The sequence below is a fragment of the Sinohyriopsis cumingii genome, chromosome 10 (assembly GCF_028554795.1).
Source record: "Sinohyriopsis cumingii isolate HCF-2022 chromosome 10, ASM2855479v2, whole genome shotgun sequence".
In the NCBI taxonomy this organism is placed as follows: Eukaryota; Metazoa; Mollusca; class Bivalvia; order Unionida; family Unionidae; genus Sinohyriopsis; species Sinohyriopsis cumingii.
The window spans coordinates 24,553,822-24,568,981 of NC_142970.1; the positions used below are offsets into that span (position 1 = coordinate 24,553,822).

Below are 15,160 nucleotides of genomic sequence, written 5' to 3' on the forward strand. Positions count from 1 at the left end.
AGTACCGCTTCCTCCAGGTTTCAGAATGATTTGTTTTTTGGTTTGAGTGTCGATGCGGGGATCTGCCAGTTGGGTCAAAGCGACTTTGTTTCGATCAAAAAAGCGTTTGGTTTGATGAGGAATCTGAATGATTCCTTGGAGTAATTGACGTGCCGTCACCGTGAACCATCGTAAGACTTCTTTGAGACTAGCTTCTAAGACACGAGCTCGTGTTTGTGGATCTTTTTCTCGACTGATGCCATACAAGGCACGAATCAATTTGACGGGAAGATGCGACTGAAGGGACGTCATGTTCAAAATGTGTGTGAGACAGACGAAAAGGGTCTGATGTTTTTATAGATTTTTTTGTGGAGTGAAATTAAGTCGAGGACGGAGACGTGTACAGGACAGGCCCTCCGTCTTGGCACCAGTGATGAAACAAGTGGGTACGAAATCGCAAATCCTCGGGGGTCGTAGGTTTCAAATCGACGAGTAAATAGGCGTGTGGAGTTTGAGTGGCATCGTCGAACGCCTGAATCAGCCAAGGTGTCCGTAACTGTTTGGCTAAGACTTGCACTTGCGATATATCTCGAGGGCTTTTAAACAAGACCACGTAATGCGCATTGAGACTGATGGTGCGATGGGCTTTACTTTGTTGAAACAAATTTTGGGTGATGTAAACGACACTGGCATTACGGTAATGCCCTTTGCGCGTGAACCACAGGTTAATTTCTTCTTCGTCTTGTCCTAACATGTCGTCGAAATTGACCAAATGGGTTTGACGGGAGTCAGAGACGATGCCGTCTTCTTCTTTAGGAATGCCTTCCACAAACACGATGGAATCGCCTTGACTTTCTCGCAAGAGGCTGTACTCCGATTGCCACTCTTTGTAACACCACACGATCCGTTGAGGTGGCCGATCGATCAAATGATGTTTATGTTCGATCAAACGTTTGACGAATTCGGTTTTGCCTGAACCGCTAGGTCCAGCAATGAGCATGTTAAAAGGATGGCGAAGATACAAAGCCTCCCAACTGGCACGATCTAAGTGTTCGTCGATGACTTTGACAGTGGAGGAAGAGGGAGCAGGGACAGCAGAGGTAGCCATAGTGTCTGGAATGTCACTTGTGACACGAAAACAAACAAGACGAGAGTTTATATACTTTTATTCAGAACACGTTTATTGAATGTTTCAAACATGAATAAGAAAGACAAAAAAATACATAAAAGCCAAAGGCTTAAGTACAAGGATAAAAGGCACATGATAACCATAAACGTGGAATAAACACAAGTGTCTGTACAACATGTTTTGGGTAATGTTCTGACCAGTTCTATATGGGCTAAGATCACACAAGTGTACTCCCGAAAGGGTCTTTCAGGTCTGTCCACGACAGTCCTGTCCTGGGTGACGGGTTCTTCTGGCACCGTCACTAACACAGGTTGAAAAGTCGCAAGGCTCACAATCGCATTCCAATTCAGAAGCCCCACAGTTGAATTGTGCCTGTCTAAACTTGTTTTGTGTTTCTCTGAAAGTATTCATCTTGTTCGCTCGGTCCTGGTAGTCACAATGAACTATTGGTCTTGTCTAGGGTTCCTTTTTATATACAGACCAATACCGACGTGTCCATACGGTAAGGTGAAATGATTGGAAAGTCGCACTCGCTTCTGGTACACGATTTGATAGACTTTTTCCAAGGGTCGATTGACGATGTGGTGAGTGGGTAAACGTACAATCTTGTTGGGTTGATAGGTGGTCACTTTAAAGTTTCCATCCTCTCCCGATTGCAAGGCTTCTTTCAATACCCCAAAGTTCACCACACGACTGGTACGATAATTTAGAGTCAGTCCTTTCACTTTACACGTCGTGTGCAATTCTCCTTGTGGGTCCCGGTATTCGTAGTCGTAATACATGAAACACGTGGACGTCGTTCGTGAGGATTTGATCTTGGTCAATTACGAAGAAGATCTGGACTTTGTACAAGACGACCCCTTTGGAAATGTCATCATTGAGGCTTACGTGACAGCTCATGCTCGCTTAAAATTGTACGAAGCTTTAGAACTGTTAGGGGAACGTGTCCTGTACTTTGACACGGACAGTTGCATTTGCATCCATCACCCGAGTCAACAGCACCCTGACATCGAAGGAGACCGTTTAGGAGCCTGGACAGACGAACATCCCGACGACAAGATTCTAAGTTTCGTCAGTGGTGGTCCCAAAAAATACATTTGTTTCAGACTTCTTAACTCCGCTAAAATGTCCAACAGTACCGTGGCCGTTTGATTTTCACCCTCTTGTTTCTTTGCTGCTACTTCTTCTTGTTGTTGTTTTTTTCTTACCTCTTCTTGTTGCTGTTGCTGTTGCTGTAGGAGAAAAGCTTGTTCCGCTTCCTTTTGTCGTTGCATAAATTTCTCCAATTCTTCTTTCTGTCTCTGTCTAAAATCCTCCACTTGCGGTAATGAAGAATGAGACGAAGGTTCCGGAACAAATTCTTGCGAGGTAAGAAAATCCACAAAATCTCAATTCACCTCTTCTGAAAGTAAGTCCGGGTTCCCTTGGGCGGTCTCCACTGCTGGTGCACCCCAGTGAATCGTTTTCTGAGTTTCCGTCATGTTGAATCACTGTCTCTCATCGATTGACTGCACACAGGCGCTAGCGAATCTATATAGACCACGTGACGTCACAGACTACTCTCTTCGGATTGGATGCGGGCTGACTGAATTTTGTAACGCGTGTTTGGATTGGTCAATGAACTCAATCCGTTTCAATCCTTCCTCTCCCTATAAATAAGCGCAGTTCAGTGCATTGATTCACCTGTTCGCGGAGCCTCACGATGTGGACCACAGTTGAATCATCCACCCTTGTGTCTTCAATGATGTTTAGGACGGACATACCCATGTATGTCCGATCCAAATGGACTGTTGTTGATAGGACAGATACTAGTCTATGGATGAGAAGAGTTTACATAGAAAGACAAGGATGCCTCAAGAGGGTACTTGTGTATGGAGCTGCAGTTAGAAGGAGTTTAAGAAGAAGAAGATGTGACAGATGCCGTCTATGTTAATATTAATATTAACATAAAACCAAAGGCCCTTTTCAGGGCCACCCACATTTCTCGAAAAGAGATAGCCTTTCGATTGCCTACCCCTTTTTTAATTTTTTTTTTTAAAAAAAATCCCATGTTCAATTCCCCTTGTCCCTAAAGTAGTTTTTTTTTTCTAACATGTTCAATTCCCCTTTGTCCCTAGACAAACCCAAACTCTATTCCCATGTTCAATTCCCCTTGTCCCTAGACAGACCCAAACTCTATTCCCCATGTTCAATTGCCTTTGTCCCTAGAATCGATATTTTTTTTCCATTGTTCGAATGCCTTTGTCGCTAAAATGGATATTTCCTTTTTTTTTCCTTTCTCCAATGTTAAATTCCATTGTCGCTAATCTTACCCAGGGTTTTTTGCCCATGTTAAATTTCCATTGTCGCTAATCTTATCCATGGTGGTTAATGTTAAATTTCCATTGTCGCTAATCTTACCCAGGGGGTGTTTTTAATGCTAATTCCCATTGTCGCTAATCTCACCCCATTCACTACTTATACATTCAGTTACTTTGTTTTCTTTTTTTGTAGTGTATTTTTGTTTATTTAATTAAGTCTTAGGTAAAATAAGAAAATAAGCATATAATTAAAAGGTTATTGCATTTGTATTGGGAAATATGAACTCGTTTTTCGGATGGATATCCTGCACTCACAAGGTCGTGCAGTATTTCCATCCGAAACACTCGTTCATATTTCTCCAAGCAAATGCAGTAACCTATAATTATTATATGCTCATTTTTTCCCGTTAACTTTACATTGTCATAATCGTGCAATATTACCATATACTGAACCCGCGCGCCAATACACATATGGACATAGAACACAATTAATTTTACTATATGTTCTCTACATTTGTTTCTCAGTACTGACCTTTCCACTGTGTGACATTCAATGCAACTCATATGTTAATCTAACATACCTTCAACGATGACTTCACGGTGAAGTTCTTGTCAAAGGTTGACCTGCTCTTTTTTGAGATGCTGGACTGTCAACACAGCAGCATGTAAACAGAACATAGATTTCAATTCCGGATCATCACCAAGGCCTTATTACTCACTGTGCACTGTCGCCGAAATACACACAGACAACAATACCCTGATCTCATATTATCAAGAATGAACAGTTGCCTTTAAATCCCTACCAAAAATGCATAAATAAAACTCTTCTATCACCACCAAAATGAGAGGGGAAAAAATGTTCTAAAAATAGACTAGAACTACATTCTTGGGTAGAGATCTGGAAGTATTAATTGTGACCCGATTCCATATGGCATTCACATGCATAAAGGAACTACGTTCTATTATAAACAAACAATAGACTCGTTTTGTCGGATGGATATACTGCACTCATATTTTCTCTTACAAATGCAGTAACCTATAATAATTGCATGATTTAAAAAAAAAGAATATGATGTGTGCATATATAAATATGGAAATACTGATTACATTAAGTTAGGCCATTGTCTTTAGATGTTTTCTTATTTACTTTTTTCTCCCTCTTGGCACACTGCTATTCCGACCAGGATCGGTGTTCCTGTATCGAAAATGGACTCTTCCAGAACTCAGTATGACCATGGCGGATTACTACTATTAATTGTCTAGTGAGGTCCGTAACAGTGAAAGTTAAACGAGCACATGGAGTATATACTAGTGAAAAGTGGGTTTTGATCTACGTTGAACACTACAGAAGCACAAAATGCTAGATACTGGAGAAAGAAAAAGAAGAGAAAACAACGTTCAGGACCTATGTGTGAAGTGTTTGATAATTTTATAAATTATTTAATCAGAGGAAGTTTAAAACGGCAGGCAAACAAGCACAATGGAGAGAAAACATATGTGTGAACCATTTGATAGAATGTTTAATCAGAATGGAGATTTGAAATTGATGACACATGCAGAACAAAACCATTTAAGTGTGTAGTGTGTGATGTTGAAAAGGAGTGAGATTTGAGGCTGCACATGAAGAAAAAATAAAAGCATACTCCTGAAAAAGCATGTAAGCGTGTTGTATTTGATGAAAAGTTTAGTAAGAGTGGAAATTTAAGGGTGGTACATCCTGGAGAAAAAACATATAAGTGTGAACTATTTGATGGAATGTTTATTTAGAATGGAGATTTAAAACTGAGGATGCATAAGGAGAAAAGCATTTAAGTGTGTAGTGTGTGACGTTTAAGAGGAGTGGGGTTCGAAACTGCGGATGAAAAAAAATAAGTGTGTTGTGTATGATGAAAGGTTTAGTCAGTGGAGATTTAAAGGTGGTACATACTGGAGAAAAACCATATAACTGTGAAGTGTGTTATACAAAATTTAGTGTTAGTGGAGATATAAAAAGGCACACGAGGATGCATACCGATGTGAAAGAGAATGTTTAATCAGAATGGAGAGTTGAAACTGAACATGAAGATGCATATTAGGGAACAACCACGTAGGTGTGGAATGTGTGATAAAATATTAAATCAGAGTGGACTTTTAAAACTCACACTAAGATTCATGCTGGAGAAAAACCATTTAAGTGTCAAGTGTATGATACAGAATTTAGTAATAGTGTACTTTTAAACAGGCCCATGAGGATAAGTGCTGGTGAAAAACCATACAAATGTGGAATGTGATAACATGTTAAGCCCGAGTGGATATTTAAAACAGCACATGATGATACATACCGGAGGAAAAACATTCAAGTGTGAAGTGTGTGATAACACGTTTAATTGCAGTGGACATTTAAAACGACACATGCGGATTCATACTGAAGAAAAAACATTCAAGTGTGAAGTTTGTGATAAAATGTTTAATCAGATTGGATATTTAAAACAGCACATGCGGATACATACCGTAGAAAAACCATTCAAGTGTGACGTGTGTGATAAAATGTTTAAATATAGTGGAGTTTTAAAATTGCACATGATTATTCATACTGGAGAAAAATCATTCAAGTGTGGAGTGTGTGATAAAATGTTTAATCAGAGTGGAGTTTTAAAGCAGCACATGTGGATTCATACTGGAGAAAAACCATTCAAGTGTGAAGTGTGTGATAAACTGTTTAACCAGAGTGGACTTTTAAAACTGCACATGAGGATTCATACTGGAGAAAAACCATTCAAGTGTGATGTGTGTAATAAAATGTTTAGTCAGAATGGATATTTAAAACAGCACATGAGGATACATACTGGAGAAAAACCATTCAAATGTAAAGTGTGTGATAAAAAGTTTAATCAGCATGGACTTTTAAAACTGCACACGAGGATACATACTGGAGAAAAACCATTTAAATGTGAAGTATGTGATGACAGATTTAGTCAGAGTGGAACTCTGAAGAAACACACAAGGATACACACTGGAGAACAGCCATATAAGTGTGAAATGTGTGATGAAAGATTTAGTCAGAGTGAAACCCTGAAGAATCACATGAGGATACATGCTGGAGAATAAACCATTTAAGTGTGAAATGTGTGATGAAAGGTTTCAATACCTTGGATATTCAAAGTTACACATGAGACTGTATCATTAAAGGTTCTAAATAAGACAGTAATGATGGTTCAAGACATGAAAGGATATGAGTGCATGCGATTATATCAACTGACAGTACTTGAAATATTGAATTTTGATACAAGTTTTAAAAAAATAAATACATGTATATCAAAATTGTAAATGCTTGTATTGTCTAGGTATAAAGTTATGGAATTATACAGAATGATATGACTGACACATATACAGACGATGTGTGTTAATTATTGCCAGTGACAAAGCAATTCAAAAGATGATTAATTGTTTTTCTGATTAATATAAACCTGAAAACTGTCAATGTTGTTGTCATTATGGATTTAAAACCATTTTTCAGCATATGATCGGCTAGACACGGTGTCCAGTGTAATATTCGGTGGAGAACGAATCCAGAAAAGAAAAAACTCATTAAGAACCACCAAGCTGTAAGAATCACGTGGCAAGCTTTCTCACATACCCACACTGGCCAAAGCCAACATTCAGAATCTCACTGAGGTCAAAGATCTGTAAAGGCCTTAGACAAATCATTGCTGCCTGGGGATCCTCTCTGAATGTTGATGAGACAATATGTATATTTTTTAGTAAGAACATAGAGTTGTAGATGGGTACAGTCATTTTTATACAAACACATTTATAATTTGAATTTTTCAATTGATTGTCAGCTTTATTTGCGTAAACTTGGAGAAAGACGTATATTTTTATGTATGTATTACAAGTGTATTTTTCAATCACAAACTTGGGGAATGGTGTATATTTTTATGTATGCATTACAAGTGTATCTGTCAATCACAAACTTGGGGAATGGTGTATATTTATGTATGTATTACAAGTGTATTTGTCAATCACAAACTTGGGGAATGGTGTATTTTTTATGTATGTATTACAAGTGCATTTGTCAATCACAAACTTTGGGAATGGTGTATATTTTTATGTATGTATTACAAGTGTATTTGTCAATCACAAACTTGGGGAATGATGTATATTTTTATGTATGTATTACAAGTGTATTTGTCAATCACAAACTTGGGGAATGATGTATATTTTTATGTATGTATTACAAGTGCATTTGTCAATCACAAACTTTGGGAATGATGTATATTTTTATGTATGTATTACAAGTGTATTTGTCAATCACAAACTTGGGGAATGGTGTATATTTTTATGTATGTATTACAAGTGTACTTGTCAATCACAAACTTGGGGAATGGTGTATATTTTTATGTATGTATTACAAGTGTATTTGTCAATCACAAACTTGGGGAATGATGTATATTTTTATGTATGTATTACAAGTGTATTTGTCAATCACAAACTTGGGGAATGATGTATATTTTTATGTATGTATTACAAGTGTATTTGTCAATCACAAACTTGGGGAATGATGTATATTTTTATGTATGTATTACAAGTGTATTTGTCAATCACAAACTTGGGGAATGATGTATATTTTTATGTATGTATTACAAGTGTACTTGTCAATCACAAACTTTGCACCTAAATTATTTTGTCCAGTCTGTCACATCATATGATCCATCAAATTTCACTACAACAACGCTATAATCCAAAATATATATAAATCAAGTCACATCCAAATTATTTATTTTATCCTACAATTAATGAGCACCTCACAATTCAAATGAATAATTAAAATAAAATTTCATTATGATCTTTGTGCTTCAATGGTTTGTTTGTCCTATGCAATATTTATACAGAGTTTTGCACTTTCAATTGTACACAGTTATAAAAATTAACATTTGAATGGCTGTGTCTCTGTTATTATCGTTATACACACGCATTTATCCTAACTTCAGATGGTAATGTTTTTCGGTTCTTATTTCCAACATGTATCCTGATGTGAAACATTTTATCACATACTTGTATGATAACTCTATTTATGTTTTTCATGTCCATTTGTACACCAGAATTTAGAAATGTTTTTCAGCAAAAAGAGAAGGCATCCTTTTACTTTCTTCCAGAATGTATTATCATCTGAAATTTCGGGTGACCATGCGCTCAATGTTTAATTTGCAAAGTTCACATTATCCTGTCCATATCAACTTGGGAATGTCATTAGGAAAGAGTTGCAGGTGAAGGGAGATGACTCAGGTTTGTGGTCCTTGTCAAATGTTTCAGAGTTGTTTCCCTTTGCTAATTATGTAACTGATGTAACCACCCATAAACAGGAATGTATAAGGGGGCGCTCAACAGCTATTATGAATTTTTGAGAAAGTGGCAGGTGTAAGATGATGTTGTTTACATGAGCAACATGTAATCTTGATTTGACTTTTAAGTTTCTTACATGAACTGTGGTTGAAATATCTATATGTTGTACTTGTGAACATTGTATCTAATCCGTCATAACTAAAATGACTGGCCTCAATTAGTCTGAAGTACATTATGTTTTACAGTTATTAAAATACGGAGAACAGATTTTGCCATACTAGAAAATACCAGTGTCTGAGTGAGCAATGAAAGAATTACCAAAATTATAAAATGAAAACAACAAAACTAAATGGTAACAGCTCTTTTGTTGTTGTTGTTGTTGTTAACTATTTACCTCTGAAGTCCCGGAAGTGAAAATGATCAAGCAAAGCTAGCAGCCTTTTTATGAATGGAGTAAGGCCAAGCTGTGTAATCTATAACCGATATTACACGCATCAATTTTGCACCATTATAAAGAGAATAAAAAATGTTATGTACATTACAATATCTAGGATAGATAGATAGATATTACTGTCACAGAATTTTATAAATCCCTTTACTCATTAAATGCATGTACTCGATTTTGTTTTTTTTTTTTGGTGTACAATGATATCCGAGGGTGATTTATGTATATTGTACAATATTTTGAAACATTGAGTTGGGTTCATCCTATGTTGCATGTGCAAATTACTTTCGATGTTAAACACCGAATACTTCCTGCACACAGACGATGTATGGCTGTATCGTCTCTGTATAAATACATCAGTCTAAGACTAAATCTTCACATTACGGAACATCTTGTCAGTGCACGGTCTACTCCACACTCTATCTTTAGAGAATTCTTTGTGTATGAGAAAGGTATCATTATATTTCCATTATTTACATTATGTAATTGCAATTTGTCTTCTAACAAGTACTGTTGACATATTTTCACATTTCATAGTTATTGCCGAATACTTCCAGTGCACAGACAATATATAGCTGCATGATCTGTGTATAAATATCTCACCATAAGACTAAATCTTCACATTGCGGAACATCTTCAGAGGTCTCAGAAATGCTTAATCACGCATATTTGGACACAGTTGTTTTTATATGTGATGCACAAAATCACTTATACAGGAGTCCTCCATCTGCACAAATTTTCCGGACAGCAAATTCAAGGGCTTGCTAGTCCTGCTTCAACCATCTGCTGAGTGGGAAAATGTGTTGATCAAATGATCATTTTAGCTGTGCTAATATTTACAGTGAGATAATTCAGTGGCTGAACGACCCTTAGATGGTGTCATTGTAAGAGTACATCTGGAGAACATGACCCAATAGCTTGGCGGCAAGTTCAAAGGCTTGATTAGTTGTAGAGTGGTGGGAAAATGTACTGATATTTACAGTGACTGAATACAGAGGCAGAAAGACCCAGTGATGTACTTTTATGAAAGAGTACATCAAATGAACAACTTTACCTTTCATTATTGTGTTCGTTTCCAAGTGTAGCCGAATAAGCAGTGCATGTGACCTCGAAATCAAGACATGTTGAGAAATATACAAAATGCTGTTTGCAAATTTGGAGAAGTATTTTGAGGCAGCAGAGTGCTAGAAGTGATGTTCCACATGGAACACTATGTGTGATGCTTAGCTTAGTGCATAGAGTAAGAAATTTCCTTGGCCTGTCATAATTCACTCTCACTTTAATGGACAAACAAGATTTATGTCAGTGGTGTAAAGAAGTTAGAAAATTAAACTCAGTGGTAACCACTCGTTATACTCATCTAGAAATTTAGCTATGTCCAGTATGCTTCTGGTAGTGAACTGCAACTTTTGCTGGCAGGACTCCTGTTTTTTCCAAAATAGTTCTGGACTCCTAGTTTTAAAATCTTACTGTGACCTGATTTTGTCAGTGAGCGGTCTACTTAGGAACTTGCACACCTTCAGCTGTAGAGGTATGTGAGTTATTTATTAAGTTATTTATTAAGTTATAACTATTGTACTACCACGTTTATTTTTGTATATTTTCTATGTAGCTTTGGCTTATGTAGCATAATGCAAATATTTTCTATTCTTGTTTGTCACTTAGCAAGAGATTCATATTAGCAATATAAAGTTGCATTTTTAAGGAAAGCTAGTACTGTAGGATTCTTATTGGACAAGAGTAGGTTCACTTCTGAACCTGTTTATTGCTTTGAAATCATTGTTCCGATAATGTAATTTGTATATCTTATTGTACATAATGTCATTATATGTTATTGTATATGCCCGTGTCATGCATATTACATGGTGTTAGATTATTTTTAGCTCATTGGAGTCGATGAAGTACTAGCTGTAGAGCTAACCATAGAAGTTCACCATAGCAGATGTAAAGCTGAACCATAGCAACCACAGAGCTGAGTAAACATTGTTGCTGGTCGAGTAGCAGGTGATCGGACGTTGCTGACCAATTGGTGGGCGCTGATTGCTTGATTGACCGAGGAATTGAATGGTGGTCGGTGACCACCTGGAATACTGAGTGCTTGATTGACCAGTGTAACTGGTAACCAATTGTGCTTGTGACGAAGTTTGGACTCCGTACATGTAATCTTTTAGCCGTGGGATAATTTTAGGGTTTGTACTATCCAGTGTCTTTCGGATTGTAAAGATATTTTGTATGATATCTGTCCATTTGTTTTCATCATTTTACTATTTGAGTAAAATACCTCATTTTTCACTATTCGTGTAAATTCAATTTTACTATTTGAGTAAAACACATCATTCTTTTAGTCTTGTGAAATTACTATGAATCATTCACCATTGTCCTTGTACTATGTAAGCTCATTTATTTGTATTTTTATTTGTTGCATTATTAGGTTCGTGCAGATTATGTTTATTTGTCTAATATTTGGATTGCTTCGGTGGCCTAGTGGTTGGAGCGCCCGCATCGGATGCGGGAGGTCGTGGGTTAGATACCCAGCCCAGTCATACCAAACACTTACAAAATTGGTACTAGCAGCTTCCTCACTTGGTGCACAGCATTACGAGGTTAGTGTTAGGACTGATCGACCTGGTGTCAGGATAATGTGACTGGTTGGGACATCATACGACATGATGCCCCAGTGCTAGACATCACTATAAACTGCCACACTGCAGACATCGTAACGATATGACTGAAAAATTGTTAAAGCTACTTTACAAATCCAAGTCACACACACACCAATATCTGGATCTTATACATGCACATATTATAATTCTTTCCTCACTGAATTCATTCAAGCAGCAGAGAGGGTGAACAGACCACTTGCTGGAAGCTCCATTTTTGAAATATAAGGCTTCCTAAAAAAAATGAAAAAATAAGGTCAATAACGTCAAGCCGAAGACTTTATCTTTGTCGTTTATGTTTTTCAAAATTCGTGTTTACCTGTCGGGACACGTATTTGTGGTCGCACCCTCTTTGCTGTTAAAATGAAATCATTATTATTTCAATAATGGAATCTTACACTAGTAGATTAGCTCGAGAAAAATTAGAGGCAATTAGAAAATATCTCCCTGTTCGTGACGCTCTCAAACAAAAGCTACAATGACGTCAAGAAGCACAAGTTGAATATGCAGAAGAGAAAGAACGATTTTTAAAACCTGTTACGAAGGCTACTGAGAAAGTTGCGGAAGTTACTGAGATTCTTCTTCCAGTGTTAAAACAAACTGCTGAGCAAACTGAAAAGATAGCAAGAACTAAACAGACAAAAAACTATTTTAAGAGATCTTCCAGCTGAAATAGCAGCTACTGAACCAAAAATACTTGAAGGTGCTGTTGGCGAAGAACATTTTATGAACAATGGCGTAAATGGGTGTGTCGTGTACATGACAAAAATCATGCACGAGATGATACATTTGATAAATATTTACAACAATCAGATGACTATATTGCTTTTATAGAATTCAGAAACAAGTATTACCTTCTAAAACCTCACATTCATCAACAACAAGAACAAGAACAATTACAACAACAAATACAGCAATTACAACAAAAACAACAAAAACAAAAACTACCAAGTGAACCTGAAGCTAGCAGCAGGGAGGGCGAACAGACCAAGGATTTCGACGGACCAAAAACCCTTCCACAGAAATCTCATCCGGAGAAAGGTTCTATTTACCGAATATAGGCTTCCTAGAAGAGTTACCTCGTTATTGACCCTCAATCCTAGAATAAACACCTAGTTCGAAGATCCAGCTGCAGAATAATATGTTCATTATTTTTTTTATTCGCTGATTATGTTTTTGTCGACCGACCTGAGATAGACGCCCTCCCTGCTGCTGTCGTGTTTAAATGAATTTTTAAGATTTTCATCGTTAATGAGATATAATATCGAATTAAAAAATATTTTAATTTTCAATTTCAAGATACAAATAAAAATAAAATAATATGGATGTTGGAGAATCACTTAGATCTAAAATAGCACGAGAGAGATTAGAAGCAATAAAGAAATATATACCAACAAAGGAGTCAGTTAAACAAAAAATAAAGGCTGTTCGAGATGCGAAGGAGGGATTCGCGGAGGCAACTAAGGAATTATTTAAACCAGTAACTGAAACGACAGAAAAAGTTCTCCTAGGTGATGTAAAAGATCTCGAGGTGAGAAAACACGGTATCCTTCCTGTGCTGAAAACAATTGAAGAACAAACTCGACCGCAACCTGCTGCACCCGGAGTTGTACCTCCACCCGGAGTTAGACCTCCACCTAGAGCCAGAAGACCTGCAGTTGGTAAAACTAAGGTAGGATTTACACCCAAACCCAAAGCCGCTAAATATCAGGAGGCAGGTGATGGAACGATAGTACTCAATCCTAAACAACAACAACAGGTAGATCTTTTATTTAACAGATTTAATGATGAAGGTAAACAGATGATAAAAGAATTACCCTGGGGGAGTGAGGGAGAAGTAGCTGAGGCTGGTGCTCTTACTTATCACTCCTTTAGAAATCGATTTAACTATTTACATGAGGGAGGGAGAATTAGGAATCGAAATGAATGGGCGGACTTGATATACAAAATAAAACGAAACATTCCTCGTAATTATGCGGGTGATCCCGTTTATCCGACTTTTGTGGAGAATATGATAGTGAAGCACATAATATGGTACGACGAGTAGAAGAAGAACAACCAGAGAGAGAACAAATACAACTAGAGAGAGAAAAAATACAAATAGAGAGAGAACAAAGACAACTGGAAAGAGAACAAAAAGAACTAGAAAAAAGACGGAAAATAGAAAAAACCACACCATCAACTCCGCAAATATATCCTGTTCCAATATATCATGTGGATACTCAACAACAATCGCAAATAGAAGCAGATATTATATTTAGTCCAAATACTATTCGTGATACTCGAAGTAGCGAAGAAAAAGCTTACGAAATTGCAGCTCATGGGCAAAAAATAGTGTTTTTTACATGAAAAAACCTGTACTTGTGAAAAGATTAGAGTGGTTAAAGCAAGTATATTCTATACTTAAAAATATAAAAACTACCGATATTGATATTGGTAGTCCAGATTATCAAAATTTTAATACCGAGGTGAATAATCGCATACGAGAGAGTATAATGAAAACACCACGTCGACAACAACCCCCTTCACCTTCACCTTCATCTCCATCTTCTCTATATTTTCCTTCGCCTTTATCCTCGTATTCACTTACGCCTTCATCTAGTCCTCCTCCTACTTCTCCTGTTGAATCAAGGTCATTAAATTATTATAAGAGTTTATTTACTGATGCAACTGTCGAGAGAATTCAGGGTAGTTACGATGACGCACTTACGATCGCAACTAATTATAACCTGAGAGATATGTATCTCAAACCAGACCATTCTCGTCATGTTAGCTACTCTGATCCAGGACTTATGAATTTTCATAGAAAAAGTACTAAAGATATTACTAGAGAGATTCTTTCTGCTGCTCCTCCTACCGGTAGCGGATATAATTCTACCTGCCCTGATAGCGTCGTTAATGATGTATCTCGACTGAAGGTTCTTACTGGAGGAAAACGAGCTGGAAATAACTCACACGAGATAGTTAATGAAGCAACCGATATCTGTAGAAGATTATTTCAGGGAAAAGTTATCGACGTATCTGTTTATCGTGATCTTATTGATGAACTCGTAGATGATCATCGCAGCGATTAAATAATCAGATTATAAATAAAATGATTATTCATAAAAGTCATCAGAGACCAATACAGGTTCGTGTTATGAACTCGAGGTTACCCGTATATAAATTCAAATACGGATCAGGGTTAGGTGAATTATTCACTCGAATAGCACCTAAAATCGGTCCGTTAGCTAAGCAGTTATCGATGAAAGCAATAGGAGTTATTCGCGATAAAGTCATAGGTACTGTTGGTGATGCTACTAGTAAAGCGTACGATGCAGTTAAG

At 37.0% G+C, this 15,160-nt stretch overlaps 1 protein-coding gene across 1 annotated transcript; it reads left to right on the forward strand.

Moving 5' to 3' along the window:
- The first annotated feature begins 4,700 nt into the window (after positions 1–4,700).
- On the forward strand, positions 4,701–11,519 carry LOC149789743 (uncharacterized). The gene has a single exon (XM_089971755.1). It carries the CDS (start codon positions 5,683–5,685, stop codon positions 6,493–6,495), a length of 813 nt encoding a protein of 270 aa, XP_089827881.1. The 5' UTR covers positions 4,701–5,682; the 3' UTR covers positions 6,496–11,519.
- The last annotated feature ends 3,641 nt before the right edge of the window (positions 11,520–15,160 follow it).